Below are 18363 nucleotides of genomic sequence, written 5' to 3'. Positions count from 1 at the left end.
TCCTCACATCATGTGACTGATTTTTAAGATCCAGAAACTCAAGGTCAAAGTGGTTTTATGATTTAATAAAGACTACATGGCTGATTAAACAATGAATTTAGGACAAAACAGGTCTGTCACCCACCAGTCCAGTGAATTTCACTTACACCATGTTATCGTATCTGGAAAAAAAAAACCAACTCTCTTTGGACTGAGAGTCCATAGATAATATTTGAAAACAAATCAGAACTGATGTGAGACTATATATTTTAAATCTCAATAGTCCTCATTTGAATTATTTGGGAAATTTTCCCCACCTTCAAATTAAGGGTAATTGTGGAGTTGTGGGACTTTCACTATAAAGCAAACCCTGGCATAGGCTCCAGGTGAGAAAGGAATATAAAGCCGAGGATGCCACTTTGTGTGGGAAGATGGTCTTAAAAAGAGGAATGAACCTGCTACTGGGGAGTACTAGTGTTTGTTTTCCATGCTTTGGTTCTTCTAAAACAATCAGGGTCTTAATGAGAGGGGGCCAATTCTGAGGTCTGGAGCAGTCCACAAATCATAACAAAGGTGGTAGGGACAATGGGTAGAATGACATGGTTGTCTGAAGATGGGGAATACGTCTTTGGAAATCTGGAAAATGTGCAACAGGGCCAAATAAGACCGATTGCTGGGTGGTTTTTCCCAAGATGCTGGACAATATAGAACAAACAGAAACTTCAGAATCAGAAAGATGCACATTCACTTCCTGACCCTGTGACCAGCTCTGTCTCTTTTCTAGTAAAATGAGGATAATAATACCTGCACAGAAGTTTGTCATGAAGGTACAGGTTTTAGTGCAAGTAAAGGCCCTTGGGCATTGTCTCCTTAGGGTAAATGGTAGCTTTATTTAGCATCAGGCTATGTAGGAGGGAGCAGTTCCTCTAACTTTGATGTTCTCAGATCTCCTTTGAGTTCCTGGACTCAGACCCAGACTTTATTTCCATGTTTGCCACCTACACACTCTGCCCTTATGACTCCAGATTTTAAATTATTTTTAACTTGTCAAATTATTCTCTTACCTACACAGAGTCTAACAGTCTGTTCTGGACCTCCATGTCCCATTGAGTTAACACTCAGTGCTAACTATGTGGGGTTCAGAGAAGTTGTCAGAATATGTTAAAAAGTACAGGTCTCTTTGCATGCTTTAAGATCTTTGGACTTTTCACACCCCTTCATTTCTTTTTTTTTTTTTTTTTAAGATTTTATTCATTTACCCTACAGACAGAGATCACAAGTAGGCAGAGAGGCAGGCAGAGAGAGAAAAGGAAACAGGCTCCCCGCTGCGCAGAGAGCCTGACGCAGGGCTCAATCCCAGGACCCCAGGATCATGACCTGAGCCGAAGGCAGAGGCTTTAACCCACTGAGCCACCCAGGCACCCCACACCCCTTCATTTCTAACACTGATAACTTGAGTACTGATATAACCCTCATTACAGTATGGCTACCAATGGGGTTAAAATCATCACCTATGTTCATAATACTTTAAACTTCGAATGAGTTTGGGACATACCTTTTTCTTAACGGATCATCCAGCTGGAATAGGCTTACAACCCTACCATTATAATTGAAGGGATTTGGGGTGGGAGGAATCAGCATTTCAAATTATTTAGCGTATAACTGACTGAGAAAATATTTTTGAAAATCGCCAACATTTTTTGGATTTATCTTAAGTATTATAGTCTGTATTTTACCAAGATAATAGTGTTACTGTAAAGTAGGTAGGAAAGGTATGGCAAACCTATTATAAGCATCTATAATAAAACTCTATTTTATGTTTTTATAAATGGGTGTCTAAGATAATATATGATGTCATGTGTTTAAGTGTGTACTACTATGTATGTCCCTTTAAGAGAGCAGTACCTTCAAGGAGCTCCTTTTCATCATGGTGTACAGAACAGCCTGACAGCAGATGTGAAAAATGACATACTGTCCAGGTATTTTTTTTTTAAGTCAGTTTATTGAGGCATAATTTACAGATAGTAAAATTCAGCATTTTTCATATATAGTTCTGAGTTTTGACAATGTGACCATTACCACAATTAGATGTAGAGAACTCCATCACCCAAAACCCCATCCCATCTTCCTTTGCGGTCCCTACATGCCGCGTGTCTATCAGCAGTATGTTCCTTTTCACTGATGAGTAGTTTTTTATTTTATGGATGTATCCTCGTTTGTTTACACAGTTTAAGGACACTTGGGTTATTTCCAAGTTTTGGCAGTTTTGAATATAAAACATTCATGAATGGGTTTTTGTATGAACATAAGTTTTCTTTTCTCTTGGGTGGTAGTCATGCTGATAAGTATGATGTCTGTCTACTTTTAACATTATAAGAAATTGCCAACCTATTTTCCGTAGAATCTGCACTATTTTTGCATCTTCTTTATCCTTCATCAGTCGATGGACATTTGGGCTCTCTCCATAGTTTGACTGTTGTTGATAAGGATGCTGCAAACATTGGGGCACATGTACCCCTTCACATCTGTGGATTGTTTTTTTTTTTTTTTAAGATTTTATTTATTTATTTGAGAGAGAATGAGTGAGAGAAAGCATGAGAGAGGAGAAGGTCAGAGGGAGAAGCAGACTCCCCAAGGAGCTGGGAGCCCAATGCGGGACTCGATCCTGGAGGTCCAGGATCATGACCTGAGCCGAAGGCAGTTGCTCAACCAACTGAGCCACCCAGGCGCCCCACATCTGTGTTTTTATATCCTTTGTGTAAATACCCAGTAATGCAATTGCTGGGTCATAGGGTAGCTCTATTTTTAAATTTTGAGGAACCTCCATACTATTCTCCAGAGTGGCTGTACCAGCTTGCGTTCCCACCAGCACAAGAGGGTTCCCTTCTCTCCACATCCTCGCCAACATCTGTTGTTTCTTGTATTGTTAATTCTAGCTATTCTGACCAGTGTGAAGTGGTGTCTCATTGTGGTTTTGATTTATAGCTCCCTGATGATGCTGAGCACTTTTTTGTGTGTCCATTAGACATCTGGATGTCTTCTTTGGAAAAGTTTCTATTCATGTCTTCTGCCCATTTCTTAACTGGATTTTTTATTTTTGGGGTGTTGAGTTTGATAAGTTCTTTAAACCCTTTATCAGATATGTCATTTGCAAATATCTTCTCCCATTCTGTAGGAATGTTTTAGTTTGCTGTGCAGAAGCTTTTCATCTTGATGAAGTCCCAAGAGTTCATTTTTGCTTTTGTTTCCTTACCTCCAGTTTCTGGTAAGAAGTTGCTGTAGCCAAGGTTGAAGAGGTTGCTGTCTGTGTTCTCCTCTAGGATTGTGATGGTTTCCTATCACACATTAGGTCTTTCATTCATTTTGAGTTTACTTTTGTGTGTGGTGTAAGAAAGTGGTCCAGTTTCATTCTTCTGCATGTTGGGGTCCAGTCTTCCCAACACCATTTGTTGAAGAGGCTGTCTTTTTTCCATTGAATGTTCTTTCCTGCTTTGTCAAGGATTAGTTGACCATAGAGCTGAGGGTTCTCTTCTGGTTTTCTATTCTGTTCCATTGATCTGTATGTCTGTGTTTATGCCAGTACCATACTGTCTCGATGACTACAGCTTTGTAATAGAGCTTGAAATTAGGAATTGTGATGCCGCCAGTTTTGTTTTTCCCTTTCGGGATTCCTCAGGGTATTCGGGGTCTTTTGGGATTCCATGCAGATTTTAGGATCGTTCAATTTCTGTGGAAAAAGTTGATGGTATTTTGATAGGGACTGCATTAAATGTGTAGGTTGCTTTGGGAAGTATAGACATTTTAACAATGTTTGTCCTTCCAATCCATGAGCTTGGAATGGTTTTCCATTTCTTTATGTCTCCAATTTCTTTCCTAAGTGTTCTGTAGTTTTCGGAGTACAGATCTTTTAACTCTGGTTAGGTTTATTCCATGGTATCCTATTGGTTTTGGAGCAGTTGTAAATGGGATCAAATACAATAGATTTCTGTACACTGATTTTACATCCTGTAACTTTGCTGAATTCTGTAGTTTTTGTTTGTTTGTTTGTTTGTTTTTAAGACCCTGTAATAGATATGTAGTAGTATCTCATCATAATTTTAATTTTTATTTCCTAAATGTCCAGGCATGTTAAGCATCTTTTTAGATGATCATTTGCCATTGTTGATGAAATGAATAAACTTTTGCTCACTCCTTAATTGGATTGTTTATTTTCTTATTGAATCTTGGGAGAGAGAGAGTGTGTGTGTGTACGTGTGTGTGTGTCTGTGTGTGTGTGTGTGTGTGTGTGTGTTTATTCTTTCTCGTCTGAGTCCAAAGGCTTGAGAGCTGGAAACATACCTGAGGGCAAGAAGAGATAGGTGTCTCATTTTAAGTAGTGAGACCAAATTCACCATACCTTCACATTTGTAGTCTCTTCTGGCCTCAGTGGATAGGATGATTTCTGTTTACACTGGTGAGGGGTGAAGGAAGAATGATCTTTACTCAGTCTACTTGGAGTCATTAATTCCTTCTAGAAACACCCTCCTAGATATTCCCCTAAATAAAACTTTACCAGCTATATGGGCATTTTTTAGCCCAGTCAAGTTGACACTCAAAATTAACCATCACAGCTCCCAGAGGCACAGTTCACCTCAGTGACTGTCCCTGTCTGATAATTCCAAATCTGGGTCATCTCTAAGACCAATTTTATTGTTTGCCTTGCTCTTTACCATGGATTATTTTTCCTTATTAATTTTGTGTGTTTGATTTTTTTTATTTATTGCCAAACATAAAGTTGAGAACAGTATACACTGAAATAAATACTATATTTATGCACAGAAATGTTATACCCGTTCTCCAAGGCCATTAGTGTGTGTGTGTTGGGGAAGGGGGATTCACTTAGTCTAGGCAGGAATTGAGGTGGATTTGGGTTTTTGTTGTTGTTATGATGACTTGGCTTCACCATTGGCTTCAAAATTCTCTGAACCTCCTGGTATTTATGGTGGATATCATTTCAAGAAAGGGTTTTTCTCAGTGGTCCTATTTCGTTCTTAGTGTTCTCCTTCCTCTGTCTTACAACGAGTCTTTCTCCAAGCTCTTTCTCCTTCCCTCATGGTTGATTGTTGTTGCTTTTCACTTGGTGCTGTCTCCCCGACTGGAGAGAAGAAGTGGGACTCTCTGGTGTTCTGACTCAGCCTCAGTCTTAGGCATGCTTTGTGTCCCTAGGTTGGATGGGGATTGGAGTGGCTTTCTCAGGGATCCTGCCTCCCTCCCTGCAGCATTAGGAAACCTCTAATGGTCTGGGTCCAGGTCAGTTTCCTGCCCCACCTCCACCCCCAAGAGCACACAGTTTTATTTCTCCTCCATTTCCCCAGCTATAGTCTGTCTTCATAGGTGCTCTAGAAAGGCTACGGTTCATGGTCCTTTCCCAGCAGCATAAGGCCTTAGTTCTTAGTGGGGGAGGATGCAGGGGAGACTTTGCATCTTTCCCATCAAGGAGCTTCTCTTTCCTCCAGGCCTTCTCCTCCTCCAGGAGACTTTGCCCAGTGTTCTGCACGGACCCCAGTGTAGACATAGGGTACTTACTGACCACTCTTCTGGTCAAGAAGAGAAGAGTGGTCAGTAAGTACCCTATGTCTTTACTCCTAAGACTTCTGTTCTCTCACACACTCAGCCCACACTCTAACAATTTTTTTTTAATGTAACTAAATTCTTGTTACTTGTTACTCATTGTTCCCTCAAAAGTCAGTTTTGTTTCCCTTTTGTCCTTGGAAGTAGTCTTTCATTAGATTTTAAGTTAGATGGTTGGTCTGTGGTCCAGTTTCTGGTTAAGTTAAGCAAGAGTTAGCATTTGGTAGATCATCTGGATTTTTCCTCTTGCTGTGGGAGTAATAGTGTTCCTGCTGGCTAAATATATCGAGGCTGAAGTTAGAAGTCCTCTGGGGTTTCTGTTAAAAGATATAAAACTGTTTTAGGGAGACAAGATCCTTGAACCAGAGAAGAAAACTCTGATTTTGTTGTTGTTGTTGTTGTTGCTGTTAAATTTGTTTATTTATTTTGAGGGTGAAAGAGAGAAAGAGAGTAGGAGAGGAGGGAGAGGGAGAGAGAGGATCTCAAGCAGACACCCTGCTGAGCACAGAGATGAGGCAGGGCTAGAGGCCATGAGCTGAGCTGAAACCAAGAGTTGGACACTGAGCCACCCAGGAGCCCCAGAAGACCCTAATTTAAAGAAAACCCATGCTCTCTGTCTGCTGATTGGACACTGTCTACAACTAACAGTAAGTAATTGTGTGTTTCCTTCCTTTTGGAGAGAGGAAGATGATGGCATTAAATGAGATTGAGACGTTTTGCTAAGAATGTAAATTTGAGACTGTATACTAATTTCTAACTGAAAACAGTATATTCATCTAAATTAGTGGACAGTATACTATAGTAAGTGCTAGGACAGAGGTTCTTAATCTGTGTGTGTGTGTGTGTGTGTGTGTGTCTGTGTACAACATAGAACCCTTTCATGATTTCTGGACCTTTTCTGTTATTAAATGTATAGGACTTCAAAGAAAACCAATTACATCGAATTACAGTTTTCAAAGTATTTCAAAATCTGCTGTAGACCTATATGCCCTTCTATTTACCACATTAAATAAAAAATATCTACTGTTAAGTCAAATAACTACAATTTCAAAGTAGTAATGGGACTAAATGCTGTTTTATGATATCTGCAACTGTGATGTGATTCAAAATATTTGTGATTTCTAATCATGTGAATGTTAGATATCGCTAATATTCTGGCACTATTATAGAGTTGAAAAATTTTTTAATGCTGAATTTTAGCAAGACTTTAGTGAAAATGAAATTTAATCTTTTTTTTCCAGCCAAGGTCACACCCTCCTTTGATTCCTATCTATGCATGCCCCAAGGGGATCCTGGATTAAACGGTCTTCGTGCTGAAGCAGAGAACCATCAAAAACAATCCAGGGTAAATACAACACTGTATGTTAACTGTACTGGAGTTAAAATTTAAAATAAAAAAACAATCAGGTAGAGGAAAGTCAGAGAAGGGCTTCCTTCCAAGTGGAGGTCACAATATCTAGAAAAATATGCAGTTGAGTATGAGTGTAGCACATTCAGAGAACTGAAAGTAATTTTGTATTTTGGAGCACAACTGTCATTACACTAGTTACCTTCTACTGAGAACTTTTTAGAAGCAGAGTACTGTGTTAAGTATATTAAAAACACTCATGTAATTAAGTCCTCACAACCTCTCTTTGAGATAAACATACCTGATTCCCATTGTACAGATGAGGAAACTGGGGTCCAAAGAATTTTAAATAACTTCCCTAAGGTCAAGTAGGTGGTATGTTGTAGAGCATGTACTTAAACCTAAATCTCTTTCACCCAAAGCTCAGGAAGGGCTTTGGGTGTGTCTTTGTCTCTGTGGGAGGGAGACCTTTCAGTCTGGAAATGCTCCAGAATAAAGTCTTAGAGGCCGTACTAAGCGTAGATTGTATTGTGGAAACCAACTTTCCAGCTTCATCTCCTGCCTCACGTGTTCCGTAGTCACCCTGTACCACGATTATTCCCAAACGTAACTTGATTTTTGTTACCTTTATGCTTTGTATCTGCTTCTTTCTCTGCCTTGCATGCTCCAGGCATGTCTCTGTCTCCCGGTTAACTAGAACTCAGAGTGTATGGTGAGCTCCTCCCTAGCCCACAAATATAGATGCCAGCCGTGTTTAAGAAAGCTTTCTAGAGGCAGGTGGGTGAGAAAGCAGGGTAAAAGCAGTCCTAACAAGAAAAGAGAATACATTATGGAGTACAAGCAGCAAAGGATAAAATGTTTTTAAAGCTGTCTTCTTGGTCAGAAAAAAAAAGTGGCATCAAAAGAGGAATCAAGAGGAAAATTAGATGGTTCATTGCGTGTATAACAGGACTGTTGAGCATACTGAAAAAAAATAAAGGAATTGTATGCTGACTGAAAACACTAACACTTCCTTGAACAATTCTGCCTGTGGTTTCAGCCTACATAATATGTTTGTAGAGTTTGTTTCCTTTACATCTCTAATCTTAAATTGTTAAATATCAAACAAGAAAGTTATAAAAGTTTAAAATCCCTTTTCCCAAACACTTTTATAAATTCGAAACTTATAAAACCAGTAAGTATTGGTATTCATGCTTTATGGAAAATCTTTTTATCAAAAATCCACTTATCCAACCCATATTTAATGAGAACCCTTAAAAATGTGCAAGGCACCGTGGGAAGTGTAATGATGAATTGCACAGCAGCAGAACCTCTAAGATGCCACACAGAGGCTGCAAATTTGCATCTCACAGTCCTGTATTATTCGCTCCAGATTTTTAGAAATATAAAAAATTCAGGAGATTTCATACATAATTATCTGGATTTCTGGTTTCAGTTGAAAAAGCAGTGAGTTGGCTTACAATCCCAAATGAAGCGGGCTAGACCCAAATGGGCCACCTTTTACAGACCAGTGCATGCTTTCAAGTGTACTTAGGTTGCCACCATTCTGCCGACACTTGGGAGTCTCAAAAGGCAGATCCATTTTCCATCCTATTCTCTTTCTCATCCTTCAACTTCAAAGAGTCAACAAGTTGATTCAGTCGCTACAATATCCTTCACTTCTATCTCCTTCTTTTCATTCTAACTTTAAGAGTGATTCAAGGACTTGATTCTCTCCTGATGAGAATTTTTATCCTAGCTAACATACACTGAGCAGCCCTCATTTTATTAAGCATTTTACATGGGCCATCTCATTGAATCCTTGCACCAACCCTGTAGGACGAATTCCATCACAGTCCTTATTTTAAGATAAAGAAAACTGACACACTAGAAACTTAATGCACCTGTTCTAGATCCCACAGTCTGCTGCTCAGACACCAGTCTTCCTCAGGAGCACCAGTGCAAGCCATGAGGAAGAGCTTATGGGTGACAGTGGCCTACTCATTTCTGGTATGCCCAGTTATTTCAAATGAATACACTAAGCCCACACTTGACCTTGAACAAGTTTCTTCTTTACTTTCTCTATCACTCTCTTCTCTTTCACCTGTGTTCCAGTGAAGATAAAATGGTTTGTATATCTCAACTCTTGAAAGGCTTGTCCCTCTTCTTGTTTTTAGTCTTTTTTTTTTTTTTTTAATTTGAGTATGGTTGACACAGTGTTACATTAGTTTCAGGTGTAAATAGTGATTTAGCTTCTCTGTACCTTATGCTGTGCTCGCCAGAAATGGAGCTGCCATCTGTCACCATGCAATGCTACTACAACAGCACCAACTATAATCCCTAGGCTGTGCCTTTTATTCCCATGACTTACTCACTTGGTAACTGGAAGCCTCTATCTCCCTCTCCCCTTCCCCTATTTTGCCCATTCCCTGAGGCCCCTTTTCTCCAGCAACCATCAGTTCTTTGTATTTATAGATCTGATTCCACCTTTTGTTTATTCATTTGTTTTGTTTGTTTGTTTTAGATTCCACATGAGCAAAACCATATGTTATTTGTCTTTCTCAGTCTGACTTACTTCACTTAGCATAATACCCTCTAGGTCCAGCTATGCTGTCATAGATAGCATGATCTCATTCTTTTTAAAGACTGCTTAATATTCCATTATATGTAATGGAATATTAATATATATATATATATTTTCACATCTTCCATATCCGTTTGTCTATCTATAAACAGGTTGCTTCCACAATTTGGCTATTGTAAATAATACCACAATAATCATAGGAGTGCATGTATCTTTTTGAATTAGTAATTTTGTTTTCTTTGGATAAATACCCAGTAGTGCAGTTAGTAGATCATATGGTATTTCTATTTTTAATTTTTATTTTTTTTTAATTTTTCGTAAACATATAATATATTTTTATCCCCAGGGGTACAGGTCTGTGAATCGCCAGGTTTACACATGTAACAGCACTAACCATAGCACATACCCTCCCCAATGTCCATAACCCCACCCCCCTTCTCCCAATCCCCCTCCCCCTAGCAACCCTCAGTTTGTTTTGTGAGATTAAGAGACACTTATGGTTTGTCTCCCTCCCAATCCCATCTTGTTTCATTTATTCTTCTCCTACCCCCCTTTACCCCCCATGTTGCATCTCCACTTCCTCATATCAGGGAGATCATATGATAGTTGTCTTTCTCTGATTGACTTATTTCGCTAAGCATGATACCCTCTGATTCCATCCACGTCATCGCAAATGGCAAGATTTCCTTTCTTTTGATGGCTGCATAGTATTCCATTGTGTATATATACCACATCTTCTTTATCCATTCATCTGTTGATGGACATCTAGGTTCTTTCCATAGTTTGGCTATTGTAGACATTGCTGCTATAAACATTTGGGTGCACGTGCCCCTTCGGACCACTACGTTTGTATCTCTAGGGTAAATACCCAGTAGTGCAATTGCTGGGTCATAGGGTAGTTCTATTTTCAACATTTTGAGGAACCTCCATGCTGTTTTCCAGAGTGGTTGCACCAGCTTGCATTCCCACCAACAGTGTAGGAGGGTTCCCCTTTCTCTGCATCCTTGCCAGCATCTGTCATTTCCTGACTTGTTAATTTTAGCCATTCTGACTGGTGTGAGCTGGTATCTCACTGTGGTTTTGATTTGTATTTCCCTGATGCCGAGTGATGTGGAGCACTTTTTCATGTGTCTGCTAGCCATCTGGATGTCTTCTTTTCATAAACGTCTGTTCATGTCTTCTGCCCATTTCTTGATTGGATTATTTGTTCTTTGGGTGTTGAGTTTGCTAATTTCTTTAAAGATTTTGGACACTAACCCTCTATCTGATATGTCGTTTGCAAATATCTTCTCCCATTCTGTCAGTTGTCTTTTGGTTTTGTTAACGGTTTCCTTTGCTGTGCAAAAGCTTTTGATCTTGATAAAATCCCAATAGTTCATTTTTTGCCCTTGCTTCCCTTGCCTTTGGCTATGTTCCTAGGAAGATGTTGCTGTGGCTGAGGTCAAAGAGGTTGCTGCCTGTGTTCTCTTCAAGGATTTTGATGGATTCCTTTCTCACATTGAGGTCCTTCATCCATTTTGAGTCTATTTTCGTGTGTGGTGTAAGGAAATGATCCAATTTCATTTTTCTGCATGTGGCTGTCCAATTTTCCCAACACCATTTATTGAAGAGGTTGTCTTTTTTCCATTGGACATTCTTTCCTGCTTTGTCAAAGATTAGTTGACCATAGAGTTGAGGGTCTATTTCTGGGCTCTCTATTCTGTTCCATTGGTCTATGTGTCTGTTTTTGTGCCAGTACCATGCTGTCTTGATGATGACAGCTTTGTAATAGAGCTTGAAGTCCGGAATTGTGATGCCACCAACTTTGGCTTTCTTTTTCAATATTCCTTTGGCTATTCGAGGTCTTTTCTGGTTCCATATAAATTTTAGGATTATTTGTTCCATTTCTTTGAAAAAAATGGGTGGTACTTTAATAGGAATTGCATTAAATGTGTAGATTGCTTTAGGTAGCATAGACATTTTCACAATATTTGTTTTTCCAATCCAGGAGCATGGAACATTTTTCCATTTCTTTGTGTCTTCCTCAATTTCTTTCAGGAGTACTTTATAGTTTTCTGAGTATAGATTCTTAGCCTCTTTGGTTAGGTTTATTCCTAGGTATCTTATAGTTTTGGGTGCAATTGTAAATGGGATTGACTCCTTAATTTCTCTTTCTTCTGTCTTGTTGTTGGTGTAGAGAAATGCAACTGATTTCTGTGCATTGATTTTATATCCTGACACTTTACTGAATTCCTGTCCAAGTTTTTAGCAGTTGTAGAGTGGAGTCTTTTGGGTTTTCCACATATAGTATCATATCATCTGCGAAGAGTGATAGTTTGACTTCCTCTTTGCCGATTTGGATGCCTTTAATTTCCTTTTGTTGTCTGATTGCTGAGGCTAGGACTTCTAGTACTATTTTGAATAGCAGTGGTGATAATGGACATCTCTGCCGTGTTCCTGATCTTAGCGGAAAAGCTTTCAGTTTTTCTCCATTGAGAATGATATTTGTGGTGGGTTTTTCATAGATGGCTTTGATAATATTGAGGTATGTGCCCTCTATCCCTACATTTTGAAGAGTTTTGATCAGGAAGGGATGCTGTACTTTGTCAAATGCTTTTTCAGCATCTATTGAGAGTATCATATGGTTCTTGTTCTTTTTTTAATTAATGTTTGTATCACATTGATTGATATGCGGATGTTGAACCAAACTTGCAGCCCTGGAATAAATCCCACTTGCTCGTGGTGAATAATCCTTTTAATCTACTGTTGAATCCTATTGGCTAGTATTTTGGTGAGAATTTTCGCATCTGTGTTCATCAAGGATATTGGTCTGTAGTTCTCTTTTTTGATGGGATCCTTGTCTGGTTTTGGGATCAAGGTGATGCTGGCCTCATAAAATGAGTTTGGAAGTTTTCCTTCCATTTCTATTTTTTGGGCCGGTTTCAGGAGAATAAGAATTAGTTCTTCTTTAAATGTTTGGTAGAATTCCCCCAGGAAGCTGTCTGGCCCTGGGCTTTTGTTTGGAGATTTTTGATGACTGTTTCAATCTCCTTACTGGTTATGGGTCTGTTCAGGTTTTCTATTTCTTCCTGGTTCAGTTGTGGTAGTTTATATGTCTCTAGGAATGCATCCATTTCTTCCAGATTGTCAAATTTGTTGGCTTAAGAGTTGCTCATAGTATGTTCTTATAATTGTCTGTATTTCTTTGGTGTTAGTTGTGATCTCTCCTCTTTCATTCATGATTTTATTTATTTGGGTCTTTTCTCTTTTCTTTTTGATAAGTCTGGCCAGGGGTTTATCAATCTTATTAATTCTTTCAAAGAACCAGCTCCTAGTTTCATTGATTTGTTCTATTGTTTTTTTGGTTTCTATTTCATTGATTTCTGCTCTGGTCTTTATGATTTCTCTTCTCCTGCTGGGTTTAGGCTTTCTTTCTTGTTCTTTCTCCAGCTCCTTTAGGTGTAGGGTTAGGTTGTGTACCTGAGACCTTTCTTGTTTCTTGAGAAAGGCTTGTACCGCTATATATTTTCCTCTCAGGACTGCCTTTGTTGTGTCCCACAGATTTTGAACCATTGTGTTTTCATTATCATTTGTTTCCATGAATTTTTTCCATTCTTCTTTAATTTCCTGGTTGACCCATTCATTCTTTAGAAGGATGCTGCTTAGTCTCCATGTATTTGGGTTCTTTCCAAATTTCCTCTTGCAGGTGAGTTCTAGCTTCAGAGCATTGTGTTCTAAAAATATGCAGGGAATGAGCCCAATCTTTTGATACCGGTTGAGACCTGATTTAGGACCGAGGATGTGATCTATTCTGAAGAATGTTCCATGTGCACTAGAGAAGAATGTATATTCTGTTGCTTTGGGATGAAATGTTCTGAATATATCTGTGATGTCCATCTGGTCCAGTGTGTCATTCAAGGCCTTTATTTCCTTGTTGATCTTTTGCTTGGATGATCTGTCCATTTCAGTGAGGGGAGTGTTAAAGTCCCCTACTATTATTGTATTATTGTCGATGTGTTTCTTTGATTTTGTTATTAATTGGTTTATATAGTTGGCTGCTCCCACGTTAGGGGCATAGATATTTAAAATTGTTAGATCTTGTTGGACAGATCCTTTGAGTATGATATAGTGTCTTTCCTCACCTCTTATTATAGTCTTTGGCTTAAAATCTAATTGATCTGATATAAGGATTGCCACTCCTGCTTTCTTCTGATGTCCATTAGCATGGTAAATTGTTTTCCATCCCCTCACTTTAAATCTGGAGGTGTCTTCAGGTTTAAAATGAGTTTCTTATAGGCAACATATAAATGGGTTTTTTTTTAATCCATTCTGATACACTGTGTCTTTTTTTTTTATTGTTTTAAATTTTATTTATTTCTTTGACAGAGACAGATCACAAGTAGGCAGAGAGGCAGGCAGAGAGAAGAGGAAACAGGCTCCCTGCTGAGCAGTGAGCCCGATGCAGGACTTGATCCCAGGACCCTGAGATCATGACCTGAGCCAAAGGCAGAGGCTTTAACCCACTGAGCCACCCAGGTGCCCCTGATACCCTGTGTCTTTTGATTGGGGCATTTAGCCCATTAATACTCAGGGTAACTATTGAGAGATATGAATTTAGTGCCATTGTATTGCCTGTAAGGTGACTGTTACTGTATATTGTCTCTGTTCCTTTCTGATCTACTACTTTTAGGCTCTCTCTTTGCTTAGAGGACCCCTTTCAATATTTCCTGTAGAGCTGGTTTGGTGTTTGCAAATTCTTTCAGTTTTTGTTTGTCCTGGAAGCTTTTAATCTCTCCTTCTATTTTCAATGATAGCCTAGCTGGATATAGTATTCTTGGCTGCGTGTTCTTCTTGTTTAGTACTCTGAATATATCATGCCAGCTCTTTCTGGCCTGCCAGGTCTCTGTGGATAAGTCTGCTACCAATCTAATATTTCTACCATTGTATGTTACAGACTTCTTTTCCCGGGCTGCTTTCAGGATTTTCTCTTTGTCACTAAGACTTGTAAATTTTGCTATTAGGTGATGGGGTGTGGACCAATTCTTGTTGATTTTGAGGGGGGTTCTCTGCACCTCCTGGATTTTGATGCTTGTTCCCTTTGCCATATTGGGGAAATTCTCTCCAATAATTCTCTCCAATATACCTTTTGCTCCCCTCTCTCTTTCTTCTTCTTCTGGAATCCCAATTATTCTAATGTTGTTTCGTCTTATGGTGTCACTTATGTCTCGAATTCTGCCCTCGTTGTCCAGTAGCTGTTTGTCCCTCTTTGGCTCAGCTTCTTTATTCTCTGTCATTTGGTCTTCTATATCGCTAATTCTTTCTTCTGCCTCATTTATCCTAGCAGTGAGAGCCTCCATTTTTTATTGCATCTCATTAATAGCTTTTTTTATTTCAACTTGGTTAGATTTTAGTTCTTTTATTTCTCCAGAAAGGGCTTTTATATCTCCAGAGAGGGTTTCTCTAATATCTTCCATGCCTTTTTCAAGCCCGGCTAGAACCTTGAGAATCGTCATTCTGAACTCTAGATGTGACATATTACCAATGTCTGTATTGATTAGGTCCCTTGCCTTCGGTACTGCCTCTTGTTCTTTTTTTTTGTGGTGAATTTTTCTGCCTTGTCATTTTGTCTAGATAAGAGTATATGAAAAAACAAGTAAAATACTAAAAGGGTGGCAAAGACCCCAGGAAAATATGCTTTAACCAAATCAGAAGAGATCCCAAATCGTGAGGGGGGAGAAAGGGGATAAAAAGAGGTTCAGAAAGAAAAAAAAAAATGAAAAAAAGAAAATGAAAAAAAAAAAAAATAAAAAAAAAATATATATATATATATATATATATATATATATATTAGATAAACTAGTTAAAAACGTTAAAAAAGAATAAGGTAAAAGTTAAAAAAAATTAGAAGAGAGAAAAAAAATTGAAAAAGAAAAAAAAAATTAAATTAACTACAAGACTAAAGAATCATGGGGAGAAAGCCATGAGTTCCGTGCTTTGCTTTCTCCTCCTCTGGAATTCCGCTGCTCTCCTTGGTATTGAAACTGTACTCCTTGGTAGGTGAACTTGGTCCTGGCTGGATTTCTTGTTGATCTTCTGGGGAAGGGGCCTGTTGTAGTGATTCTCAAGTGTCTTTGCCTCAGGCGGAATTGCACGGCTCTTACCAGGGGCCGGGCTAAGTAATCCGCTTGGGTTCGCTTTCGGGAGATTTTGTCCCCTGAACGCTTTCCGTAGAGTTCCAGAGGACGAGAATGAAAATGGAGGCCTCCCAGTCTCCGGCCCAGAGGAGCCGAGAGCTTGGGGCCCCACTCCTCAGTGCGCCCTCAGAGAATAGTGCCCAATCACTCCCATCTCCCTGGCCTCAGGCCGCGCTCCGAGCTCACCCAGGCTGTGACTGGTTCAAGGTAACCCCAAGCTGAGAGCTCACTCCTTGGCTCTGTCTCTGTACCCGGCTTCCCTGTTCTAATACCTGCAAGCTCTGCGACGCTCAGACACCCCTGATCCTTCTGTGACCCCACAGGATGTGGGGTTATGCTGACCCCGCGTGGGCTTCCCCCCGGTTTAGCCTCTGGAGCAATGTCCCTCAGTGGAGCAGACTTTTTTTTTTTTTTAATGTTTTTTAAAGATTTTATTTATTTATTTGACAGGCAGAGATTATAAGTAGGCAGAGAGGCAGGCAGAGAGAGAGAGGAGAGAGAGAGGAGGAAGCAGGCTCCCCGCCAAGCAGAGAGCCCGATGCGGGGCTCGATCCCAGGACCCTGGGATCATGACCCGAGCTGAAGGCAGAGGCTTTAACCCACTGAGCCACCCAGGCACCCCTGTGGAGCAGACTTTTAAAAGTCCTGATTTTGTGCTCCGCTGCTCCGCCACTTGCTGGGAGCCGGCCGCTCCCCCCCACCTCCCCCCGCGGTCTATCTTCCCATCGCTTTGGATTCACTTCTCCGCCAGTCCTACCTTTCAGAAAGTGGTCGATTTTCTGTTTCCAGAATTGCTGTTCTTCTTGTCTTCAATCTCCCATTGGATTTGTAGGTGTTTGCAATGGTTTGATAAGCTATCTAGCTGATCTCCTGCTACCTCATGTAGTCTCAGCCTGCTAGTTCTCCGCCATCTTGACTCCTCCTCCTCTTTATTTTTTTTTTAAGATTTTTATTTATTTATTTATTTGACAGAGATCACAAGTAGGCAGAGAGGCAGGCAGAGAGCGAGGAGGAAGCAGGCTCCCTGGTGATCAGAGAGCCCAATATGGGGCTCGATCCCAGGACCCTGGGATCATGACCTGAGCTGAAGGCAGAGGCTTTAAGCCCACTGAAACACACAGGCACCCTCCCCCGAGATGACCTTTCATGCCCATTTATTGTTAATCCCCCTTCCTAGCTCATCCTCAGCCCCAGCCCAGCAACCACCATGGTAGTTTCTGCCTTTATAGATTTGCCTTGTTTAGACATTTCCAATTTTTTTCGTATTGCAAGTGGAATCATGCAGCACATAGTCTCCTGTGTCTGCCTTCTTTCACTGAACATAGTAGGTTTGAGTTCACCAGACCCTAGAATATATAAGTAGTTCAATTCCTTTTTATTGCTGAATACTATTTCATGACATAGATATGCCACATTCTCCAGTGAGCAGACATTCAGATTTCCTCCAATTTGGAGTTATTGTGAATAATGCTGCTATGAACGTTCATTCACAAATTCATGCATGGCTCATTGAATTTTTAATTATTCCTCTTTGTTTTATTATCAGTGGTCACTCAACTATATCAACTGTGGTCTGTAGGCCAAAAGTGGCCCATCGCTTGTTTTTCCAAATAATATTTTATTGGAACACATCCCAGCATATGTCTTCGTTTGGTCTGTGGTTGTTTCCACATTGCAGTACAACAGCAGAATTGAATATTTGTGACAGAGACACTCAGGCCTGCAAAGCCTTGAATATGTACCATCTAGCCCTTTATTGAAAAATAAATTGCTCACCCCTGCTCTAGAGTTTAATAAAGTGAATCTTTCATTTATCAATCTATTTAGGAATATACTGCTTCATGACTAATGTAGGAACTATTCAGCAGCATAATTCTGTTTACTCCCTGCTACCTTTATGCCCCTGGGATCATATAGTTTTATTTCTATTTCTGCTAAACTACTCCACAATATGTAATATATACATACATATTTTAGGTTGCATTTCTTAGGAGAACCCTAATACACTTTTGTATTTCATCTTTTTCTTCAGCTGTTAAAAGATTTCTCACCTTCATTTCTCAACAGTTTGACTATGATATCTCTGGTCGAGGAAGTCTTTGTTTGGTTCTCCTGGGGGTTCATCGAGCTTCTTAGATCAGTGAGTTGAAGTCCTTTATCAGTTTTGGAAAATTCTGTCATTATTTCCCTGGATATATTTACCGCCCTATTATCTCTTTTCTTTTTTAGGCCTCTAGTTACTTATGTACCAGACCAGTTGATATTGCCCCACAGATCTTAGATATTCTCTTGGAGTTTTTTGCTTTCTCATTTTTAAAAAAATTTCCTGTAATTGCTATTGGCTTGTCTTCAAGTTTGCTGTTCTTCTTCTAGGTCTAGTCTGCTATAATTCCAATAAAATTTTCATGTCTGCGATTTTTTCATTTTGAATACTTTCTTCTAAGTTCCATCAAAATAATTAGTTCTCTTTAGTTATTTTTATCTCTCTGCTGAAATTTCTATATCTAGTCATGCTGTCCAATTTTTCCCACTAGATTTTTTTAAATGTATTTGTCATGGTTATGTTAAAATATCTGTCTACTGATCCCAGCAGACTTTGAGTCTTCCTTATGTGACTTGTAATTTTTGACCATCAGATATTTTGTATAAACAAATAGTAGATATTGAAGGAAGGAATATTTACCTCCCTC

The 18363-nt window shown here is 39.4% G+C and overlaps 1 protein-coding gene across 1 annotated transcript in view; it reads left to right on the top strand.

Moving 5' to 3' along the window:
* Positions 1 to 1857: 1857 nt before the first annotated feature.
* LOC116874317 (NXPE family member 4-like) overlaps positions 1858 to 18363 on the top strand; it is a 41834-nt gene continuing 25328 nt past the window's right edge. The window contains 1 exon segment of the mRNA XM_032868988.1: positions 1858 to 1958. Coding sequence (XP_032724879.1) covers positions 1858 to 1958 — 101 coding nt within the window.

The sequence above is a fragment of the Lontra canadensis genome, unplaced genomic scaffold, assembly GCF_010015895.1.
Source record: "Lontra canadensis isolate GAN:19392208 unplaced genomic scaffold, GSC_riverotter_1.0 scaffold36, whole genome shotgun sequence".
NCBI classification, from domain to species: Eukaryota; Metazoa; Chordata; class Mammalia; order Carnivora; family Mustelidae; genus Lontra; species Lontra canadensis.
The sequence above is the reverse complement of the archived record's forward strand: the minus strand, read 5'-3'. Positions and strand labels throughout refer to the sequence as shown.